The sequence below is a fragment of the Rattus norvegicus genome, chromosome 8, assembly GCF_036323735.1.
Source record: "Rattus norvegicus strain BN/NHsdMcwi chromosome 8, GRCr8, whole genome shotgun sequence".
NCBI classification, from domain to species: Eukaryota; Metazoa; Chordata; class Mammalia; order Rodentia; family Muridae; genus Rattus; species Rattus norvegicus.
Genome location: NC_086026.1, coordinates 119,285,858 through 119,309,191, shown reverse-complemented (window position 1 = coordinate 119,309,191; position 23,334 = coordinate 119,285,858). Strand labels below are relative to the sequence as shown.

The 23,334-nt window shown below is 48.2% G+C and overlaps 1 protein-coding gene across 7 annotated transcripts in view; it reads left to right on the top strand.

The window, feature by feature from the left end:
• The window catches only part of Klhl18 (kelch-like family member 18), a 58,770-nt gene that overhangs the window by 28,659 nt on the left and 6,777 nt on the right, over window positions 1-23,334 (top strand). For 2 of the 7 annotated variants that reach the window (NM_001399325.1, XM_039082646.2), the window contains exons 2-8: window positions 2,903-3,033; window positions 6,023-6,163; window positions 12,215-12,413; window positions 15,474-15,634; window positions 17,119-17,255; window positions 18,966-19,203; window positions 23,057-23,161. In NM_001399325.1, the coding sequence (NP_001386254.1) occupies window positions 2,903-3,033; window positions 6,023-6,163; window positions 12,215-12,413; window positions 15,474-15,634; window positions 17,119-17,255; window positions 18,966-19,203; window positions 23,057-23,161 (1,112 nt within the window). Of the gene's footprint in view, window positions 1-2,900; window positions 3,034-5,703; window positions 5,770-6,022; window positions 6,164-12,214; window positions 12,414-15,473; window positions 15,635-17,118; window positions 17,256-18,965; window positions 19,204-23,056; window positions 23,162-23,334 lie in introns of those variants that run through there. The other 5 variants (XR_005488466.2, XM_039082647.2, XM_006244007.4 and 2 more) reach the window with 4 other exon arrangements.

Here is a 23,334-nt window from a genome sequence, read left to right as displayed (position 1 = left end):
TTAAGAGCACTGACTACTTTTTCCAGAGGTCCTGAGTTCAATTCCCAGCAACCACATGGTGGCTCACAACCATCTGTAATGAGATCCGATGCCCCGCTGTACTCATATATAATAAATAAATAAATACATTAAAAAAAAAAACAAAAAACAAAAACCAGTTCAGATTCTTTAAATCCAACACTTGGGATTTTGAAGGAAAAAGATAGCTTTTTAGTTGGGGGGGGTATTTGTTTTTCCTGTTTACTATAGATTCACTATGGTGCATGTTCAAGATGGGGGTGAGGATTTACTTGGGATGAGAAAATCGAGGAATGGCTGGTTGGCAGAATACTTGTGCAAGCTTAACAACTTGCATCTGATCCCCAGCGTCCTCTAAAAGCCAGTGTGGCAGCCCAGTCCTGCAGAGGTGCTGGGAAGCAGAAAAAACAGGCCACTCCTTGCAGCTTGCTGGCTGGCTAGGCTGGCTGGATCTGTGAGCTCCAGGGTAATAAAAAGACTGTCTCAGAAAATAAGGTAAGAGTGATTATGAAAGACACGCAACATCGACCTCTGGCCTACACACACAACACATACATGAACAATACAGTGATTAAGGAAGACACTGAACATTGAACTCTGGCTTCCACACATGTGCCCTCAGCACCAGAAAACAATGTGCACACAGCACTAGGAAAGGGACAAATCTGTCAAGGGAATGGCATAAGAGGGTGGCAAGATGGCTCACCCTCAGAAGCTTATAACACAAGGCTGAGTGTGATCCTCAAAACCCAAGGTGGAAAGAGAACAGTTTCCTAAAAACTGTCCTTTGACCTCCATTCCGGTGCTGTAGCGTGAGTCCCAGCACTCACACACAGAATGATAAAATAGAATGAACCAGCAAGGACGTGGTGTGAGGGGTGGAGAGAGGACTCTGAATGAAATGTCTGCTGTGCGACCAGGAGGACGTAGGTGTGGATCTCCAGTCCCTACATGTAAGCCAGGAGCCTCAGCACAACTGTAACCTGTGCTAGGGCGCAGAGGAGGGGAGATTCCCAGGGGCTCTGGCCACCAGCCTAGAAAAGCAGCAAGTTTCAGATTCAGTCTCAAAAAAGTAGGTGGAGCACAATCTATGAAGACATCCAATGTCAACCTCTGGTTTCCACATGTGCAAGTATAGTCAAGCATGCCTGAACACATACATGTGTATTACATGCATACCCGAACACACACATATTTATTACATGCATACCCGAACACACACATATTTATTACATGCATACCCGAACACACACATATGTATTACATACATACCTGAACACACACATATGTATTACATACTTACCTGAACACACATATATGTATTACACACATATCCACACATAAAAAGAAAAATCAAAGACTTGATATGAAAATACTTTTCCAGAATTTAAAATAAGGCAGAAAATGCACAAGAGAAACCAGCACCAAGGTACAGAGCCTGAAACTTCAGAACTCCAGAAACAGAGAAAGCCTAAAATTTCCAGAGTAATTTAAAATTTAAGAACAGCTGCTCACTCAGGGTTAGTGCTCAGAAAGCTGTAAGAAGGTTCCAAAGCAGACTGGGGCATGGCTCAGTGTTTACAAATACCAGCTGTTCTTCCAGAGGATCCAGGTTCAATTCCCAGCAACCACATGGCAGCTCCCAGCTGTAATTCCAGTTTCAGGGGGTCAGACAGCTTCACATGGGCATATGTGCAAGCAAAATACCAATGCACATGAAGTAAAAATAAACAAATTTGCCAGGTGGCAGCAGCACAAGCTTGTAACGCTAGTACTTGGGAGGCAGAAGCCAGCCTGGTCTACAGATCCTGTTCCAGGGCAGCCAAGGCTACACAGAAAAAAACCCAGTCCTGAAAAACTGAATGAACAAAAGAGAGAAAGCCCCAGAGCAACAAACTAGAAGCAAAAATCTCTGCTAATAGGGACTGGAAAAATGGCACAGTGTTTAAGAGACACTGTGTTTAAGACATAAGCTCAGGTCCCAGCACTACCTACATCAGGCAGCTACCAACCACCACCCACAACCCCAGCACCAGGGGGTCTGAGGCCTCTCAGACCCCCACAGGCACCTGCACACACAAATAAAACTGTTAAAGCTGGGCAGTGGCGGTACACGCCTTTAATCCCAGTGCTCCAGAGGCAGAGGCAGGACAATCTACAGAGTGAGTTCAAGTTCCAGGCCAACTAGGGCTACATAGTGAGACGTTCACTCAAAAATAAGTAGGACTGAAAAGATGACTCGGTAGCTGGGAGCCTTTTAGAGAAATGACCTCTGACCCTTTGGATTATCAAAGACATAGCCCCTGGTCCTTTGGACCAGCCTGTATGTAGCATAGGCCGTTCTTGTAAGCTTCTGCCAGGGTTATTGTTCCAGACACCATGTGAGCTGCTTGTCGCCTACCAGCCTGCTGGGTTCTCAGTCCCTTCCCCACCCCGCCCCCCTCAAGTCAGGCCTTGTTTTCTTCTCCTTTCTTGTCACTGTTTCTGTGGTTTTTGTTTTGGGGGTTTCATTTGTTTGTTTTGTTTTGCTTCTTTAAATATTTTTTAAGCGCGCTAATTTGAGTACTTTTCTATCTTTTAATAAATTTCCTTTCTATCGGAGTTCCAATAAAGTGCTGAAGCATGCGTATTTAGAGAATGGGAGGAGTTGTGCTGTACGTAAGATCGGGTACTGTTGCTTTCAGGTTTATATCTGCTTTACCATTCTTACACCTCATCTCTTCCACCATCGCTGAGTGTATTAGGTCTCTGATGAGCCTTGTCCGTCCGTTATCCCTGGGATGTCTTCCCTGTCACTGCTGTGAGCAGAGGGGTAAGCTGTGGAAGGCAAGGGTGGGCTTTTGTATCACTGTTCCTCAGTATTTGTATTCTCTTTGGCCTACAGATCGGGGACCACAAATTCAGTGCTCACCGGATCGTCTTAGCGGCCTCCATCCCGTATTTCCACGCTATGTTCACGAATGACATGATGGAGTGCAAGCAGGATGAGATTGTAATGCAGGGAATGGACCCAAGGTACTGAACCCTGAACCCCACCATTGTGCCTGGTGGCCAGCCCTCCCCCTTTCCCCTCCATTGCGCTTCCCATGACTCAGCCTGAGCCTTGGACTGTATGAGGGCCTGCAGTAGAGCACAGCTGTGATGGAGCAGCTCCACACACTGTGGGGAATTAGCAGCCGGTGAGCACCTCGGTCACTGACCTGAGGTAGGGTGAAATGAAAGAGGTTTGCTGGCTTGACAGAGTCTTGTTGTATATCCCAGACTAGCCTTCAGCTCAACTAGAAATCCTTCCGGATGTAGCCTGCTGGTGTTGGGATTATACATGTGTACTGTCATACCTTCCTTGTGGGAATTTTGATAGTGTTTTTACTCCATTATTAAGTAACACATTTAGTAATACCTATAGTCCAAGTTTTTTTAAACTAGGGTTAAGTACCTGTGTGGTAAATATATTTATTACTGTCTACATTTCTAGGCTGGAAGAATAATTTTTTTAGTTAACATTGTGATACTTTTTTGCCATTAGTCTAGAACTCTATTATCCACTAAGCCTTCTGTAGTATGGGAATAGTTTTGTAATAGTCTTTTTGTCGGCTGGCTGCAGTCATCTTGTCTCAGCCGTCTACATGGATGTATAGGTAGGCACCACCACAGTATGGCTACTGAGCACTTGAAATGTGACTCTGAGACAGAAGGTCTAATTTTTAAATTTTATTTAATTGTAATTCATTTAAATTTAATCCTAAATAATGTATGTGGATAATAGCTACTGTGCTATAAGGACAGTATCTATCTAGAATGTGGCAGATTTAATAGTCATTTGATGGCTCAGAACATTGCAGGGAATGGGTTAGGCCTAGCCTTTCAGTGTCCTACTGTGTCTGAAGGAGCTGTGTAAATGACTTGGGTACTCAAGTGCCTCACTTAACAGCATCCATGTTGTGCACAGCTTAGGGCAGAAACAGTGATATGTAGCTGGGAGTAAAATTAATGTGAGGAAAGCTAAACAGGATGGGGTGTATAGCTCAGTTGGTAGAGAGCTTGCCTAGCGTACACAAAACTCTGGGTTCAATCCCCAACAGGGCATAGAGTACAGTGGCACACACCTCTAATCCTAGCACTCAAGAGGAGGCAGCAGGAAGGTAAGGAGTTCAAAAGTCACCTTTGGCTGCATAGTGAGTTTGAGGCCAGCCTGTGCTACATGACTTTTTTTTTTAATTTTTTTTAAAGAAAGCACCTGGGAGGAGATGGCACATGCCTTGAATCCTAGCACTTGGGAGGCAGAGGCAGGTGGATCTCTGTGAGTTTGAGGCCAACCTGGTCTACAGAGCTAGTTCTAGGATAGTCAAGGTTAAAAGAAGAGATCCTGGCTTCAAAAGAAACAAGCAGGGCAAGAGGAAGAAGAGAAGGAGGAGGAGGAGGAAGGGAGGAAGGAGAAGTAAAAGTTTGCAGAGGCACATTCCTCCAGACAGAGGGAGCAGCCTGGGCACAAGGTGAGAGTGTGCTTAGTGTCGTGCTGGGACACAGTGAGATAGACCAGGGTAGAAGGTATGAGTTCAGAGAGATGGAGAGGCCAGAGCTCCATGGCTGGGATTTCAGTTTCATTCTCCATGGGAGCAAATACAAAGTCAAAACACAAAGTTAGAAATCTCTCCCTAAGCATTTACTCCCAAACAACAATAATTTTTTAAAAATTTATGATGGCAATAATTTATAATGGCCATGGTTATGGTGCCTGATGATAAAGACAATAAATTAGAACACATTTTAGTATTATACAGCAGCCACCCCAAAACAGTGACCATGGTGTAGCCGAATGAGAAAGGGATGAGTAGAACCTTTTGCGACTTTGTCCACATTGATTACGTGTACGGATGGACAGAGAAGCAATCTAGAAAGACAACCACCATTAGTTTTCTCAATAGAGGTTGTAAGTGAGTTTCTCCATGAGGATTCTGAAGAAATGCATGTGGACAGTTAGTTAGCTGTTGTTCTCACTGTGTGAACCAGACTGGCCTGCCTCTGACAGCTCTAAGTGCTAGGGTTAAAGTGTGCACCACCACTCCTGACTAATGACTGGCTGTGACGAAATAGTTATTCCACTGTAAATATTCTCAATAAGGTGGATTTTGTCTGTGTGTTTGAGATGTTGTCTTACATAGATAGCCTAGGCTGGACCTTGAATCTGAGATTCTATCTCAAACTCACAGGATGTGCGGCCACATTCAACTCAGCTAACAGATTTTCACAAAGGATCTGTTTGTTTATTTGTGTATGTGTGAGTGTGTGCACACATGTGGGTGTGTAGGTGAGTGTACCCATGGCAGACACCCATGGATGCCAGAAGAGGGGATCAGTCTCCTAGGGCAGACTATGTGGGTCACCCACCTGCTACATGGGTGCTGGGATCCAAACTCAGTCCTCATGACTGCACAGTAAGCACTTGAACCAGGGTAATTTCTCTAGCCTTAAAGGAATTTTTGAATATGGCTCATCTATTCTTCAGATAGTTTCTTAGTGTTCTCCTGCTGTGAAGAGACACCATGGCTGTGTCAACTCTTATAAAAGAAAGCATTTAATTGAGGCTTATTACAGTATCAATGGTTTAGTCCATTATCATCATGGCAGGAGCATGGTGGCAGACATGGTGTTGGAGAAGGAACTGAGAGTTCTACATCTTTCCAGGTATGCAGGCAGCAGGAAGAGAGACACTGGGACTGCCTTGAGTTTTTGAAAACCCAAAGCCCACAGGTATTGACACACTTAATCTAAAAGGCCACACCTACTTTTAAAAGGCTACACCCACTCCAACAAGGCCACACCTCCTAGTCCCTCGAAAGTAGTGCCACTCCCTGGTGACCAAACATTCAAATATATGAGCCTTCGGGGGCCGTTCTTATTCAAACCACTGTGGATAGTCATGTCAGTTCAGTTAGGACCAAGCGACCGGGTGGGCCAAGACTCATCTCTGAAGAGCTTCTCACGCTTTTCCTCTTCCTTCTAGTGCGCTGGAGGCTCTCATCAACTTCGCTTATAATGGCAACCTTGCTATCGACCAGCAAAATGTGCAGTCACTGTTGATGGGGGCAAGCTTCCTGCAGCTGCAGAGCATCAAAGATGCTTGCTGCACGTTCCTCCGAGAGAGGTGAGCGAAGCAGAAGGTGGGGGCCGTGCTCTGTCCTGGGACCCCTGCCACCTTGCTGAGTTAGTGGTGTGTCCGGGGTGCTTGAACAATGATCGGGGAGTTACTCTGTAGAGATGGCATTTCTGGGGATCAGGACTGTGCAGGACCCAACTGTTTGGGCATTTACATGCACTGTTGTGGCATGACATAGACCTTTGTGACCATCGCTTTTCACTCTGACCAGCAATTCATTTAGCTCATTTTCCCCTCTGTTTTTTCTTGATTTTAAATGTAATTTTTTGAGAATTTCTTATGCGTTCTATATTTACATCATTTTCATCCTCTCCTCCCATGCTCCCCAAGTGCCTCTCAGATGATAACTTCTTTTTCTTTTATCATCTGTTTGTGTGTGTGTGTGTGTGTGTGTGTGTGTGTGTGTGTGTGTGTGTGGGGCTTTGTATGTGATGTGTGTATGTGTATGCTTGTATGTGTATGTATATGTGTGTGTGTGTATATGAGTGTAGTGTGTATGTGTGTGTATGTGTGTATGTATGTGTGTGTCTCTGTGTGTGTGTGTATGGTTGTGTGTGTGTGTATGTTTTGTGTATATGCGTGCATTTAAATACAGTCTGTTCTATCCATTTAGTGTTGCTCATAGCTTAGCTAATTTCTTAGCAAACTCACTTCCTGACTTATTTAGCACTCCTGAACTGTTCCGTAGCCATCTTCATGTTTGTCTAGATTCTTAGCCCTCATGGATTCCTTGACTCTTTTACACTGCAGCTCATTCCTAGCCCACCTATATGTTTGACCACTGGAAGCCGTCATTGTGAGGTCTTTTAGGGGATGGCCATGGATTAGACTCCTCCTAGTTGTGCTTCCCGGGTTCTTCTGTGACCTTTTAACTGATCAGACAAGTTCTTCCCCCCTTTAGGGGACAATGCTCTGTCCTAAGCTAAAGCCCATTTAATCACAAGAGATTTGGAAGTGAGAGTTAGGGCTGGTCCATACACAGGCATGGAAAAACCCAGAAGAGCTCCTCTGTGTATGTGATGTTCTTTTAAGTCCAGTCTCCATGTTTAGCCTCATGATCCGCATTCCTCCCACATCAGTCCTGTCCTCAAGGACATCATTCTCTCAACTGACCTCCCCTCCAGCTCAGCCAGTCCTACCCACCGAGACTGTGGCCCCTGCAGTGTCCACATCTTACCTACGTGATGCCCCTGAGCATCTGTCATGTGCAGACCAACACATAACCATGGCAGTGATGCCTCAAGCGTAGAGGTGCACTTCAGCTAGCTGCAGGGCAGATGGTCTCACCTTGAGGCCGTGGCTCTGTGTTAAGTGTTGCAGATGGAAACCTTGTAGTTAGTGCCAGTGCCAGCCTTGTTCCTGCCTTAGAATACATTCTAGAGCAGGCTAGAGGGATGCTCGCACGCGCGCGTACACACACACACACACACACACACACACACACACACACACACACACACACACACACACACACACACACACACACACACACACACACACACGGAAAATGGCTTGCAGATGCAATGGGTGCTGCCAGTTGCCATTCTTTACACTTTCACCATTGGACAACAGTGCCACCTAGGGGCTCCTGAGGTCACTGCAGCAACACCAGACTCCGTCATAAGGCCCTTTCTCTTCATGCTGAGCATCTGGAGGTGGCAAGCATCCTCCGTCCCAGCATCCAGGAGCAGGTAGAGCTGGACGAGGCCAACCTGATCTCCATACCACCTCCAGGCTATAGACCCTGACTCAAGCAGCAACCAGGACGCCCAACAGTTCCTTTTCTTTTTTAGATAGGTCTCACCTGTGACACAGGCAGGCCTTAAGCTCATGACAGTCTCCTGCCTCCACCTCCTGAGTGCTGGGACTATAGGTGTGCACCTCCTCATCTGGCAGAAAAACAGTTACTTTGTTTAGACCAGTGTAGTTTTTATGTGTCCCGACTGAGTCTGTCTTCAGGTTTTCTCAGGGGTTCCTGCCCAGGCCCCAGGCCCCTCCTGCACGACTGCCTTTCTCCCTGCCGTAAGCCCCAGAGCCTTGGCCTACCAAGTGATTTCTCCCTAGCAATTATGATTTCCGTTCCTTCAGCCTGGCCGTAGGACGTGTGAAATTTTGCAGCTCCCTTCTTCCATGTACATTAGAGGACAAACATGGGCGTCCTTTTTGAAGGCTTGGTTGCCAGTGTCTTGAGGAAAGCCATTTGCGCATGAGGACACAGCTGCAGTGGCAGCCCAATTCTGCACCTGCCGGACCCACTGGCTCTCCTGCCGTTGCCCCTCCCTCGCCCCAACCCAGAGGTCCCGGTTGATTTTCTTTTCGTTTCATTTTTTTCTTTTCTCCTTTTTTTTTTTGTGTGTGTGTGTGTGTTTGTTTGTTTGTTTGTTTGTTTTGACTTGTGGTTCTTTTTCCAGCCTGCAGATGTATGGACCTCCTAGTTTTTAGACACTGGAGTGATTTTGCGTGTGTGTGTGTGTGTGTGTGTGTGTGTGTGTGCAACTCTTCTCCCAGTACTGGATTGGTTCTGGTAGTTTCTTTCCCCTCAAGGTACTGGGGAGTCAAGCCCAAGCCCCAAGCCCTGTACATGGTAAGTGCTCTCTACCATTGAGCTTTCCCACCAGCCTTCAGCTAGACTGAAAATCAAATGCATCAGTGAAACAAGTTGGTTACTTCTGCAGTAGCACTTATGGACGAAACTGAGCTGTGGGTGAGCAGAGGGCTGGAGAGGGGCTGGTGAGAGACGCAGGTCTCTGCTTCCGTGCCTCCCTTCCTTCCTGCCTCCATCCTGAGTGGGCGCCTTTCCTGTGAGACCACTCTCTTCCATCCCCATCTGCAGCTCACAGGCTGCCTTCCCATACTCCATCCTGTGGGGTGTAGGAGCACAGCTCACTCAGGAAGGCATGATTGGTGCTCCGTGTTAGACGGAGCTGATCAAAGTTCATGCGGGAGTCCTAACCTTTGGAGGGAGAGCAGTAGGAACGTGGCCCACCCTTTCGCTGACTGTGGTGTTTGGTTGATGGGGCCTGAGTGAGGCACCTGCTATGGGGGCCCAGGCTCATCCTCGGCGCCCTGCACCAAATGAACATCTCTCTAAGTGACACTTCTCCCTGGCCCTTGTCCTCACTGTCTTGTCTCTGCTGTTCCACATACTGATTGTGTTTCCTTGGCCTTGGGAACTCACCGAGGAGCCAGGTGTGTTCACTTGTGCCTGTCGGTGGAGCACGCAGAAGGCTGGAGCAAGTTTGAGGCCACTTCTTAGATCACATAGTAGTTCAGGACAGCCAAGGCTCTCGAGGGAAACAGGAAAGTAAAGCTTGGAAAACCCGATCCCTCGGAGTCTACTCTGTCAAAGACTTCAGAATCACGCTGAGTGTGAGTGTAAGAAAGCAAATATAACAGAAACTGAAAGAGGATCCGGCTTCACGCCGGGCACTGTGCTGAGTATTGCCTGCATTCATTGTTTGCTGTGTGTGAGTGCGCGCATGTGTGTTTCATGTGTGTGTGCATGCGTGTGTGTGTGTGTGTGTGTGTGTGTGTGTGTTTACATGGGTACACATGTGCTATGTTGCACATAAGGAGATCAGCTTATGGAAGTTGGTTCTCTCCTCCCGTTGTGTGGGTCCCAGGGACTGAGCTGAGGTTGTGGTCTGTCTTTACAACCAGCTCCTTTACCTACTCTCTCACTGGTCTGAAAATGCTACTTTTTAAATTTTATTTTTAGTTTTACCTTTCATTGTGTGCTTGTTGATGTCATTGGTTCGGAGAGGGGGATGCGTGCCACACAAATGAGCAGCCTTCAGGAGTGGGTGGAGTCTCACTGCACCTCCTCAAGGCAGCGTCCCTCTTGTTTCTGCTGTAGTGCCAAGAACTCCAGGCTGGCTGGCCCGTGACCTTCATGTCTCTTGTCTCTGCCTCCAGTCCCACAGTAGGCATGCTGGGATGTCCAACGTGTACCACTGTGTGGGGCTTTTTAGTGGGTTCTGGACTTGGGTCCTCAGGCTGGCACAGCTGTGTTTTTTCCATCGAGCTATCCCCATGGGTAAGGTCTTATGTCATCCAGGTTAACCTTAAGTTCCTGTTCGTCTGCCTCCATTTCCAGAGTGCTAGGGTCACAGGTCTGCACCACCACGCCTGCTCTGTTTATCTGTTTTCTTTCTAAGTCACCACTCTAGTTCTAAAAGGTTCATGGTCACCATCATCTTTTCTCTGTGAGAAAATTAATGACACTTCGGAGAACTTAAGAAACATGCTCACATTCCTCAGAGAGGGGCAGGGGCAGGATTTCTCATCTGTGTTGTAGCCACAGAAGCAAGAGGTCTGCCTGCAGTCTCAGCCCTCGTCAAGTTCACTCCCTTGTCCGAGTACTGGAAACACGTCTTGATTTCCCTGAACCTTTGTTGGCCACTAGGAAATGAAGTCTGCAGAATTGACTTTTTAATAATTTATTTTTATGTTATGCCCATTGGTGTTTTGCCTGCATGTGTGTCTGTGTGAGGTGTCTGTGTGAGGGTGTCTGATCTTGGAGTTACAGACAGTTGGGAGCTGCCAAGTGGGTGCTGGGAATTGAAGCCAAGTCCTCTGGAAGAGCAGCCAGTGCTCTTAACCTCTGAGCACCTCTCCAGACCCCCAGGGTTGGTTTTTTTTTTTTTTTGTGTCTGCCTGTCTGTGTTTGTATGTGTGTCTGTGTGAGTGTATGTCATGTATGTACAGGGGCCCTCTGAGACCAGAAGAGGATATTAGATCTCTTAGAGCTAGAGTTAAATGAGGTTGTGAGACATCAGATGTGTGTGCTGGAGACTGAACTCATAAGAGCAGTAAGTGTTCCTAATCCTGGAGTCATCTTTCCAGCCCTTAAAAGAACCGAAGATAGCATTCAGGGATAGAGTGCTTGCCTACACATGCAGGGTCCTGGGTTCAGTCCCTAGCATCTCAAAAACTTCATGACCAGGAAACTGGAGTGATGGTTCTGCAGTTCAAGGCTCCTGCCGCTCTTCCAGAGGACCCAGCACTCACACAGGGCAGCTGTGTAACTCCATCGCCAGGGCATCCAAATCTTTAGCTTCTGAAGGCACCTGCACACATGTGCACATACTCATACATAGACACACACATGCATGTAATTAAAGGTGATGAAAATAATTTTTAGGCCAGGTGTGGTAGTGCAATGCCAGCTCTCAGGAGGCAGAGGCAGGCAGATCTCTGTGAGTTCAAGGTCTGCTTGGGCTACAAAGCGAGTCCAGGATAGCCAGGGCTCTGTCACACAAAGAAACCCTGTCTCAAAACACAAGTAAAAACACACAAAAAAGTTAAAATATAACAATTTTGCAGAATGGGTATAAGAAGCCTAGCAAAGTATTTTAGTCACTGAAATGATGAATAACAGCTGCTGTGGTTGTTTCTAGGGTTCTGAACTCTTAGATTCATGGAGCTTCCTTCTACCAAAAAAAAAAAAAAAAAAAGAAAAGAAAAGAAAAATGTGCGATGGTCCCTGTATGGAAGAGGACTCTTCCATGCCTCTGGTGCCTAGAGGTAGACTTGTGCCCTGGAGACTCAGAAACCGCAGCATCTGGCTCGGTGTCAAGGCTTCCCAGCGAATGCTCACTGTCTTCTCCTGTGACAGTGAGGTCACAGGACTTCCTGAGAGTCCATTCTGCTTAGACATGGCAAGGCCACACATGCCCCCGGAAGCAAAGGCTTGAGGCTAGCCCATCTTAAGGCAAAGGCTTGAGGCTAGCCCATCTTAAGTTGATACTTTTAGAGGATGAGAGTCAGAGAGAGTGAGTGGTACCTCACACCATAGGGACTGTCTAACAAAGCTGGGAACAAAATTTAACCTTTTGTTCCATGGCTGTACTCAAAACCATTTCAAGAATGATTGAGGGGGGTTGGGGATTTAGCTCAGTGGTAGAGCGCTTGCCTAGGAAGCGCAAGGCCCTGGGTTCGGTCCCCAGCTCCAAAAAAAAAAAAAAAAAAAAAAAAAAGAATGATTGAGGGTAGCACTGTTCCTTCCTCTGACCCTTATCTTTCCATCTTATGCCAAAGGCTTCACCCCAAAAACTGCCTGGGTGTGCGCCAGTTTGCTGAGACGATGATGTGTGCTGTGCTGTATGATGCAGCCAACAGCTTCATCCACCAGCACTTTGTAGAGGTGTCTCTGTCTGAAGAGTTCCTGGCCCTGCCCCTGGAAGATGTGCTTGAGCTGCTGTCTCGGGATGAGCTGAATGTGAAGTCAGAGGAGCAGGTCGGTGAGCACAGCAGCAGTCTGCACAGGCAGAGCGCACACTCCTTCCTTCCCCATCCTTCCTCCCGTCCATCCTCCCATCCTTCCTCCCGTCCATCCATCCATCCTCCTGTCCATCCTCCCGTCCTTCCTCCCGTCCATCCATCCATCCTCCCGTCCATCCTCCCGTCCTTCCTCCCGTCCATCCTTCCTCCCGTCCATCCATCCATCCTTCCTCCTGTCCATCCATCCTCCCGTCCATCCTTCCTCCTGTCCATCCTTCCTCCTGTCCATCCATCCTCCCATCCATCCATCCTCCCATCCTTCCTCCCACCTTTTTTTTTTTAACAAACTATGACTATATGTTTTTTATGTATTTGGGAATTTGTTTTGTTATATGTATTTTCCTAAAATCTTTCTTATAGTTTAGTACCTAAATGATAGTATGTTTATCAGCTACATTTCCCTTAATCTTAGAGCTTGGGTTAATTCCATTTTTTTTTAATTTGATGTGTGAGTGCTCTGCCTGTGTATGTGTCTACCTGCCAAAAGAGGGCATCAGGTCCCATTACAGAGGGTTGTGAATGGCCATGTGGTTACTGGGAATTGAACTCAGGACCTCTGGAAGAGCAGCCAATGCTCTTAACCACTGAGCCATCTCTCTCTAGCCCTCCAATATTTATTATTAAAGAAATAATTGCCATAAACTGGAAATCAAGCACTTGAATTTGGAGGAGGTGGTGTTTTTGTTAAGGCAAGAGAAATTATCCCTCATTGACTGTTGATGGGACTTTGTAGAGGAGTGAGAATGGATGGTACAAGAGGAATGGGAAAACAGTGGCTGCAGTGTTCTGAAGTGAAAAGAATCAGTCTAAGGCGGCAGGGCTCAGCAGTATCAGATAGGAGCAAAAGCTGCCTACATCCCTAGCAGCCCAAGGGAGAGCCGGTGTGCACACACCCAGACACAGGGCGACGCTAGGAGACATCTGTTATTGACATTCTTCTCTGGTTTGTTTCTGTCTTCTCAGCTGAGGAGCGTGAGGGGAGAATATTAGACATCCGGGGGAATGAAATACATGATATATAGGCAGTGGTAGAGATGGAGGTGGCCTGGGAGACGGAGAGGGGCGGAGACATGGGGGTGCAGGGAGATGGAGAGGGGCAAAGAGTTGGGGGGCGGGGAGGTAGAGGGGGTGGGGAGCTGGAGAGGGGCGGGGAGCTGGAGAGGGGCGGGGAGATGGGGAGGGGCGGGGAGATGGGGAGGGGCGGGGAGATGGAGGGGGCGGGGAGATGGAGGAGCAGGGAGATGGAGGGGGCAGGGAGATGGAGAGGGGCGGGGAGATAGAGGGGGTAGGGAGCTGGAGAGGGGCGGGGAGATAGAGGGGGTAGGGAGCTGGAGAGGGGCGGGGAGATGGAGAGGGCGGGGAGATGGAGGGGGCGGGGAGATGGAGGGGGCGGGGAGATGGAGGGGGCGGGGAGATGGAGAGGGCGGGGAGATGGAGAGGGCGGAGAGATGGATGCAATGGGTGAAGCGTTTGTTCTACTAAACTGGGGGCCTCAATTTGAATCCTCAGAGCCTACATTAAGCCAGGCACAGCAGTAACCTCTGTTATTTTAAGAGGGGAAGCAGAGACACAAAGATCCTAAGAGGCTGTGGCCCAGCTAGTCTGCTGTACAGTTAGCAAGGTGGTAGGCTAGGACTGACCCTATCTATATGTAGGGCTGTGGCAAGCATGTGCATGTGTACACACAACAGGGGAAGGGGGAGTTCCCTGCTGTGACTAGTGTCCAGTGGGGAGGACAGGGAGTGAGAAAATAAAGACAGACACCTGGGGTACTGATAGCTTATGCCAAGCAAGTTTATTAAGAAGTATAGCATTCTGCCAACGGTGTTAGCGCACACCTTTAACCTCAGCACTCAGGGGGCAGAGCTCAAGGCCAGCCTGGCCTACAGAGTGAGTTCTAGGACAGCCAGGACTGTACAGAGAAACTGTCTCAAACAAACAAACAAAAAATGAAAAAGAAGAATAGTATCTTATATATGGTTTACAGCAGGGAAATGGGCCATGGTCAGCAGGAAGTTAAATCACACAATGTGACAGGAGAGCACAGGAAACCTCAGACACAGCTGTCTCAGAACTGATAACTGTAGTCTTTCAGGGGCAGGGCGGTTTCCCAGGACCCAAAACCTTAATTTGTTGGCCCGACCCCAAATTAAGGGCCTTTCATCAGGGCCTCTGAGAAACTGTGGATTGGCCTAGCTCCCAACACTAGGAGGCAGCCATCGAGATGTTAACACAAACTCAGCTAAATTTCTTAAGTACCTGAAGATATTCTGTCCCACCCTGACCATTAGTGACCGGCAAAGAAACGGACCCTGAGCTTGGCAGCATGGACATGGACTTAGAAGCTCCTCATCCTAAGAGCAGAGTGTTTGCCTCCTGGGGTCTGACTAATCAATGTATCCTGGAGCAGCTCGAGCTGTTTTGTTTGAGTGGCAATCTATGAGGTCTGAGGGGCATCAGCAGGTGTTTGGAGGTATTAAGGAAGTTCCTAGGTAGACAGTGTAAACAGAGGAACTGACCTGGCCTGGAATTTAGAGCTGGTTTGGGTGTAAGATCAGCAGGGAGAAAGATGTCCTGTGATGCAGAAAAGAATCAATAGTGAAATCCAGGAAGCTTTGACAGTAACCCAGGCTTACATTATAAGAGAATGGACCTAAGCTTGCCGTGGTCTCAGGCCTCTAATTCTGGCACTTGGGAGGATCCTGAGTCCTTCTAGGCCTGTCTCAAAAACAAAAGACTGGGCCTAAGAGCATAGCTGGAGAGTGTGAAGAAAGCTGTGGATTCCAGACACGAGTGGGAGGAAAGATGGGTCACCTGAGGACCTGTTTTAGTACAAGCAGTGGAAGAGCTGAGACTCAGGAGTGTGGTCTCTGGGTAACTGCAAGAGCATCTGCTCTAGGGGTTGGGGATTTAGCTCAGTGGTAGAGCGCTTGCCTAGCAAGCGCAAGGCCCTGGGTTCGGTCCCCAGCTCTGAAAAAAAGAAAAAAAGAAAAAGAGCATCTGCTCTTTCCCACAGGTTTTTGAAGCTGCACTGGCCTGGATCAGATATGACCGGGAGCAGAGGGGACCATGCCTGCCTGAGCTGCTGTCCAATATCCGCCTGCCTCTTTGCCGGCCCCAGTTCTTATCAGACCGAGTGCAGCAAGATGACCTGGTACGGTGCTGTCACAAATGCAGGTAAGTGTGAGTGGCCTTGTCCAGGATATGGCCCAGGATCTACGCAAAGAAGAGGAGTTAGCCACCTGTCCTGGAGCTGTCAGTTAACTCACAGATTGCTCACAAGCAGAGAGACGCCATGGAGGAGCAGAAGGGACCTTTCTTCCATGAGATATACCTATGTTTTCTTCATGTTCATCCACTGAGAGTTAGGAGTGTACTGTGTCTATGCTGCCCACACTGGCAGCTGGCTTGATCGTACAAACGGGGCTTCCCAGCGGCCCCTTGCCTTCTTCAATAAATAGTAGCTAGTGACTGACTAGTTTCTGATGAGTGATAGAAAGGGGGAGGGGGTCTTGTATATGGTATGTGTAGCTTCTAACCTGGAGCCAGCAGCACAGAAGATGGGTGTTTTGCAGTTAAAGGCCTGTCTTTCCAGTTGCTAGTTATAGTCACAATGCAGTGCTGGGCTTTAGTTTTTTCCCTTACTGATAAGGTTTTTCACACACTCAGTTTTGCATTTTTCCGCTCCTAGTTGGGATGAGCAGGTACAAGGGGAAGTCAGTGGTGTGGTGCAGGGCTTTGTGATGTATGTCAGGAAGTAAGGATCGTATGGCTAGAGGGAGCTGAGAGCCTGCGGCAAGCAGTCTGAAGGGTAATATTGAGACATACGAACCGCTCCGTCAGCAGTAGGTGGCTATCAAAGAAGGTTCTTTGAGAAAAGCAATGTAGTCTGTGGTTTGGAGGGGCTGGTGAGGCAGGTGAGGGAAAAGCATCTGGAGAACTTGGCAGCAGTTGCTGCGGTGCAAGCAAGGGGCTATTGACTGGAGTGTGTGAGCTGTGAATAGTGACAGGGGCAGGAAGGAAGAGCTAGGTCCCAGTGCTGATAGGAAGCTTGAGCTCCCCCAACCCCCATTTTAACCCCTGCACTGCTCTTTAAAATCACACCTGGTTCGTGCCTGTTAGGAGGAGCTGCTCTGGTTATACCAGCTGAGGCAGCCTCTGCTCATGCTTTCCTTCAACTGTGAGCGTCTCAGCAGGCTTGTGTGGCTTCCCCTGCTCTCCTGAGTTCCTGACACTAAACCCCACAGAATGGCTGGGGATATAGCTCAGTAGTAGAGCATTCAGGTGTGTTTGTGGCCCTAGATTCAATCCCTAGCCTGAGAGAGAGAGAGGGGATGGGGAGGGAGGGAGGGAGGAAGGGAGAGAGACAGACAGACAGACAGACAGAGACAGAGAGAGAGACAGAAAGAGAGACAGAGACACAGACACAGAGAGAGAGACAGACAGGCAGAGAGAGACAGAGAGACTGAGACACAGACACAAAGAGAGAGAGAGGGACAGACAGACAGACAGACTGACTGACTGACTGACTGGTAGACCAAATTTTCCAGAAGACTTTTCCTAGATTCCCTACACTGAGCTATGGAGGAGGCAGGCTCCTAAGTGTAAATGGGGACCAAGGTGGGAGTGTCTCCTCTCTAGCATATTATACCTTGTTCCAGGGACCTGGTGGATGAAGCAAAGGACTATCACCTGATGCCAGAGCGCCGGCCCCACCTGCCAGCTTTCAGGACTCGGCCTCGATGCTGCACATCCATCGCTGGGCTCATCTACGCTGTGGGGGGCCTCAACTCAGCAGGTATCTTGCAACTCCCTTTTGCAGAGCCCTTCTTGAAACTCTGTGAATGAAGAAGCACAGTCAAGCTAGCCTGGTTGTTCTGATTCCTCCTCTTATGCTGTTCTGTCTCCTGTCCTTATCTTGAGGTATTGGAGGGTAGCCCTAAAGTAGGGCTTACTATGTATTCATAATATTGAATGGGTGTTAGTGCTACAGGTGCCCTAAGGAATTAAGCTCGACAGTCCAGGGATGCTGACACATGCCTGGAATCCCAGCACTTGGGTCATGAAAATAAGAGGATTGGGAGGTTGAGGCCACTCTGAGTTACACAGAAGACTGTCTCAAGAAAGAAAGAAAAGGCTGACCAATGTAGTAGCACATGCTTGTATCTTAGTACTTGCAACTGAGGCAGGAGGATTACTGCCCATCTCAACAACAACAGAGAGGGTGGTAAGGAGAAGAAGAGAGGAAGAGAGAGAAGCCGGGCACACACACACCTGTAATCCCAGTACTTGGAAGGATCCCAAGGCCAGGCAGACTGGACAGTGGGATCCTGCCTCAGAATCATGTAAGTCACCACAGCTGAAACTTGCAGATGAGGAGGGCCAGGGAGCAAGGACTGGGGCTCACCCTGATTCTTAAAGTGGCATCCCTCCCTCCCTCGTGCTGGTTATCTGCAGCATTTACTCAGCTCTGGATCAGCACAGGAAGGGATCTATCCAGTTCTATAATTAGGCTGTTCACATTTGCATACAGATCAGACTGAGATAGCCCAGTACCCCAGGCTGCTGGTACCCCAGGCTGCTGGTACCCCAGGTCAGTAATTCTTTCTAATTCTTCCCACTGCCTCCTGTGAAACCCCCACAGGTCTTACGCCCACCTGTTATCAGCAGCTCCATTACACACCATAATCCTGGAACTTCAGAGGCTGAGACAGGAGGGTCTAGAGTTTGAGGCCAGCCTGGGCTACAGTTATTGAGACTCTGCTTCCAAAACAGAACAGTGCAAACCCACCATTACCTATGGTGCTATATACAGCTCTTGTACTATATACAGTCACATTTCTAGGACGCCTCCTGGAGGTCAGTGGGAAGTTGACAGTTCTGTTTTCAGTTAAGGTTAGGAAAGGGAGCCAGCAACCTTCTGCTTGCTAACAGCATGACCTAGAAAAGATAAGTCTTCAGTAACAAACACAGGATGTAACAAGTGCTTGGTGCACCCAATCCACAGGGAAGAGAATTGTTTGAGTTGCTAATCATGATCTGAGAAGTCACTGTGACTGCTGCTTATTGAGTTGTAAGTATTTTCTAGAACCACGCTGGGTGCTGCATTCATTATGTCATTTAATCCTCGTGGCAGTTCTGTTAGCTTCACATTCAAATCTGGCCGAGGACACAGAGCAGCCTGTGTGGTCATGAGATGAAGTAGCAGCATTGGGACCCATGAGCTTCCCTCTGGCATGCTTTCTGCATTGGGCAAACATTCCATGCATTTGCCCTTATTGTTGACTTCAAGCAAGAGGCTTACCTGATTATAACTGAAAACTACTCTCACTAAAGAGCAAGTGCTTCCCATGAGTCTAAAGTCTTTATCATAGCTAGAGTTTTTAGTGGGCCACTTCTCTGAGTAATTCATGGGAAGACCTAATAGAATCAAGTCAAATGTTCCGTATAGTCAATACCCAGTAGCTGTGATCTAAACAAGTGGTCTCATTTGTTTTAATTTGAGTAGCAAATTTTTATGCAGGTGATTCCCTGAATGTGGTGGAAGTGTTCGACCCTATCGCCAATCGCTGGGAAAAGTGCCACCCCATGACAACAGCCCGAAGCCGTGTGGGCGTGGCTGTGGTGAACGGGCTTCTCTATGCTATCGGGGGATATGACGGTCAGTTGCGGCTGAGCACCGTGGAGGCCTACAATCCTGAGACGGACACATGGACCCGAGTGGGGAGCATGAATAGCAAGCGAAGGTATTCTGGAAGCCAAGTGCAGGCTGAGCACACACTGAGCATCTGGGGAGCCCCGTGTAGGGCACATAATAAAGTAAAATTCAAGTCTCAGCCCGGGGAAATCCTACTGCCAGGCCAGCCACTGCCAGCGCCTCCTGGGAGCAAGCCCCCATCTGCTTAAGCGTAAGATACCTGCCTTGCCCTTTGAAGAGCTTGGGGAGCCAAGACATGGACGTGCCACGTCAGTACCAGCTCAGGACTGAAAGTGTGTACCATGGAAGACTCCAGGAGGGCGGGAGGCTGGGCCAGAGGACCTGGAGGATCTCGGGGAAGAGGTGGGATCACAGCTGAAGCCTGAAGGATGAGGAGTTTTAACCTCATTAGTAATGGAGGAAACCCAAGGTGGTTTTTTTCCTGCTTTCTTCCTCTTGCTATACATACACTCTCACTGCCCCGGAAGGGCATGAGCAAGGCAGTGTCACACACTCTCTCCAGACTCGAGCACATGTGTATTCACAAGGTAGACTGAACCTGTACATCATCGAACATGGTCTAGCTGTCCGTGTCTCCCACCGCTTGCTTGCTCACATTTCCAGGATGAGAAGTATAGCTGGAGGACACCATGGTAGTGCCCATGTGTAACCTTCTTAGTCCAGAGATGATGGGCAGTGTCCTTCCTTAAGTCAGGCATGCACTGCAGTGGTAGGAGCCCCACGTGATGTAAAGGGTGTCATTCAGGTCCTTGGACCCTGTCAGCCACAGCAGATGAGCAGTCACAAATTACTCCTCTGGCTCTCCTCACAGGGACTGAGAAGGAAAGAAGCCCAAGGTTCCTGTACATTTAACCAGAACAGAGCCTCTATGACTTGTAAGGAGAATAATGTGTTGTTTTTAAAGGATACTTTGAAACCTGCCAGTCAGTTGCTTTTTAATGGTTTTCTATATAATTCTGTGATCTAACTTTTGCCTCACAGGCCCATCCTCCTTGCCATACTTCTGGTTCTCTACTTGGGAGATCACATGACTTGGGGGGGGGTGTCAAGAGATGGCTTGCATGGTGAGGCAGTAGTTAGTGTGGAGGGCTTTGCTGCATAAAGGTGATGCATACATTCCACATTCAGCCTGAGGCCGCGAGCAGGAAGCATCTGCTCAGCAGAAAGGAGAGAGAGTCACAGAGGCACAGAGGGCTGTGCACATTACTTTTGGAAGAAACAATGTGTGCACAGGATGTGCTTCTTCCAAGGATGTTCTCAGAGTTCTCTCCTCTTTCCCTCCCCACCTTTCTGTGTCCCCCCTCTGCCTTTGGACATTTTGCAGCTTTTTATGAACAAGGGACCCCTTTCCCATATTCCAACCTCAGGTGGCTCCTTTACTCTGATAGCAGCCGGTTGGCTCTCCGAGTGTGTGCTCTAGGAGACATTCTTGCTTTGATGTCAGCGGCTTTGGTGTTAATTTGAATGGGAGGAGAGTTCTCTGGGCACTCCTCTGCTTCATAATACCAGGGCATTAGCAACATGCACCTAGTTCCATTTGTCCCTTTTAAATTACAGGTTCCCTAAAAATGTGCCTAGTCACTTCTGTTCTGACGTCCACGTAGCTCTCCATCCTGCCAGTGACTGCTTCCTTTCTGCTCGCTTTGCTTTCTGTCTTGTCTCTGTCTTTCGAGCCACCTTCTTCCGGGTTCTTGCAGGATTGTTCCAGCCCGCTGGCCGGCGCTCCCTTCCCTAGCGTTCTCTTTACCTCTGTTCTTTATGGTTAGGGAGCACCTCTTGATTCACTCCCATGCCATTACTCAACTCCCGACTTAACTGCCTCGTGTCTGGGACTAAGGCTGTAGCTCAGAGGTAGGATGCTTGCTCTAGCAAGAGCGAGGCCCTAGGTTCAATTCTCCTATTACCAAGAAAAAGGAAATATAGCCACTTCATGTGTGTTTCACATCCATGTCTAGAAGGGAATCCAGGCCTAATAATTTCGTCATTTTCTTAGTGATCTTTCTTCAAACAAGGCCCACGGGGTTGGGGATTTAGCTCAGTGGTAGAGCACTTGCCTAGCAAGCGCAAGGCCCTGAGTTCGGTCCCCAGCTCCGAAAAAAGAAAAGAAAAAAAACAAGGCCCACTCCTCTTGGGGCAGGGTCAGAGGGTGGATCACTGTAGTCTCACCTGCTGTGTGTACTGGAAAAGTGGCAGTTGTCCAGTATATTTCTCTTTCCTATCCAACCCCAGTGTCCCTTTTAGTCTCTGGCATCAGACGTGAGAACACTTTGTCAGGCGGCTTGGCGATGCTGCCTAAAGCCTCACAAGGTTTGCATAGGCTGGAAGCTTACCTATGGTACCTAGACCCGGGCAGTCAGGACTCTAGGGAAGCTTGTGTGTGGAACAGGGCCTCGTGTCCTTTAGCTCTCAACCTTGTCTTCTCCAAGGAGCCTTGAGAAGAGAGCCCAGCCAGTCATGCTAACAGCAATTCTTCCTTGAAGGGTGATGTGTAAATGTATAACAAAGAGAAGCTGGAGTCTCCCCCACCAAAGCCAAGGAAGGGCTGTACAGGGCCGGGAGTCACAAAAACCTAGTTTAAACTACAAAGGAATTGCATAGAGAACACACAGCACATGTAGCTGCGACCTATTTCATACAAGATACCATAAGAGTCACTACTGAAGTCACAATAGAGACCTTTCCTGTGCTCCAAAGGTCCCTGTTGGTTAAGAGTTGACCACAAGAGTCGTAGCACCTCATCTCATGGTGACACATAAGTGCCTGTGATCAGGAACTTTGGTTGTTCACTTGTTATTTTTGTTGTTTAATTGATTAAAAAAAAAAAAAAGAAAAGAAAAGAAATAGGCTCTTGCTATGTAGCCCAGGCTGCCCTCTTGAGTTCTCCCTGCCTCTGCCTCCTTAGTACTGGGATTGCACCACCATGCTGAGTGAGCCTCTCTTCTTCCCTCCTAACCTATTGTCTAGGACATCATGCCTTCAACAAGGCTGATGAAACTCCAGCGAATGAACAAATGAGACCTATGTCCTAATAAAGAAGCCACTCTTGGCCTCGGGACTAGAAGATAGTAATCCTGAAGCCTGTGGGACTTGTTAGCAGTAAGACTAACCCCACAGTTAAATTAGGCTGAGGCCTGGGTTTGCTAGGTGGGCAGAAGGGCTTACTACGCAGCCCTGACGAACTGAGTTCAGTCCAAAGAACCCACAGCGGAAGGAGAGCTCCATCTCCCAAATGCTGTCCTGTGATCTCTGCACATGCACGTGTGCATACGCACACACACACACATGTAGAAATAGTCATATCATCAACATCATCTTTTATTTGTTTTTGTTATTTATATTTGGGGGGTGTTTTGCTTTTATGTATGTCTTTATACCACTTGCCTATCTGGTACTTGAGGAAGTCAGAAGAGAACTTCAGATTCCCTGGAACTAGTCACAGTGGTTGTGAGCCACCGTGTGGGTCCTGGAAATTGAACTCCGTTCTCTGGAAGAGCAGCCAGTGCCCTTAACCTCTGAGCCATTTCTCCAGCCAAAACTAGTTTGGGGTAAATCAGGCTAGTCACGGTGGTGCACACCTGTAGTCTCAGCAGTTGGGAAATCTAGGCAGGAGGATTGGGGCACAGAGCCATCGTCAGCTCCATAAACTAGTGCCGTGGGGTAGGAGGTGAGCCTTCAGGCAGATCAAGGACCGAATGCCTGGAGGGAGATACTTTGTTGCTGACCTAAGATGGGGGATCGAGGAACCGCTGAACGGGTCTTCATGTTCTGCCCTTCCCCGTTTGTGTCCCTGGGATCCGGTCTATTCTAGAAAAAGACAGTTGACACATTAATTTCCTAGTGTGTGTGAGAGGCTGCTGGGATGACCATTCTGTCTGTTTCAGTGCCATGGGGACAGTCGTGCTGGATGGACAGATCTACGTGTGTGGAGGCTATGACGGCAACTCCTCCCTCAACTCTGTGGAGACCTATTCACCTGAGACGGACAAGTAAGGCTGACTTATTTCCCATTAGTCTTAGAAATCCTCCTGCCTCAGCTTCTTGAGTGCTGGAATTACAGATATAAACCATTATACTCAGCTTACCTTTCCCCACTGCCAGAACTTTGTGCTTGCTAGGCTTCCAACCCTCCCCCGACCCTCACCCCTGCCATCACCATCAC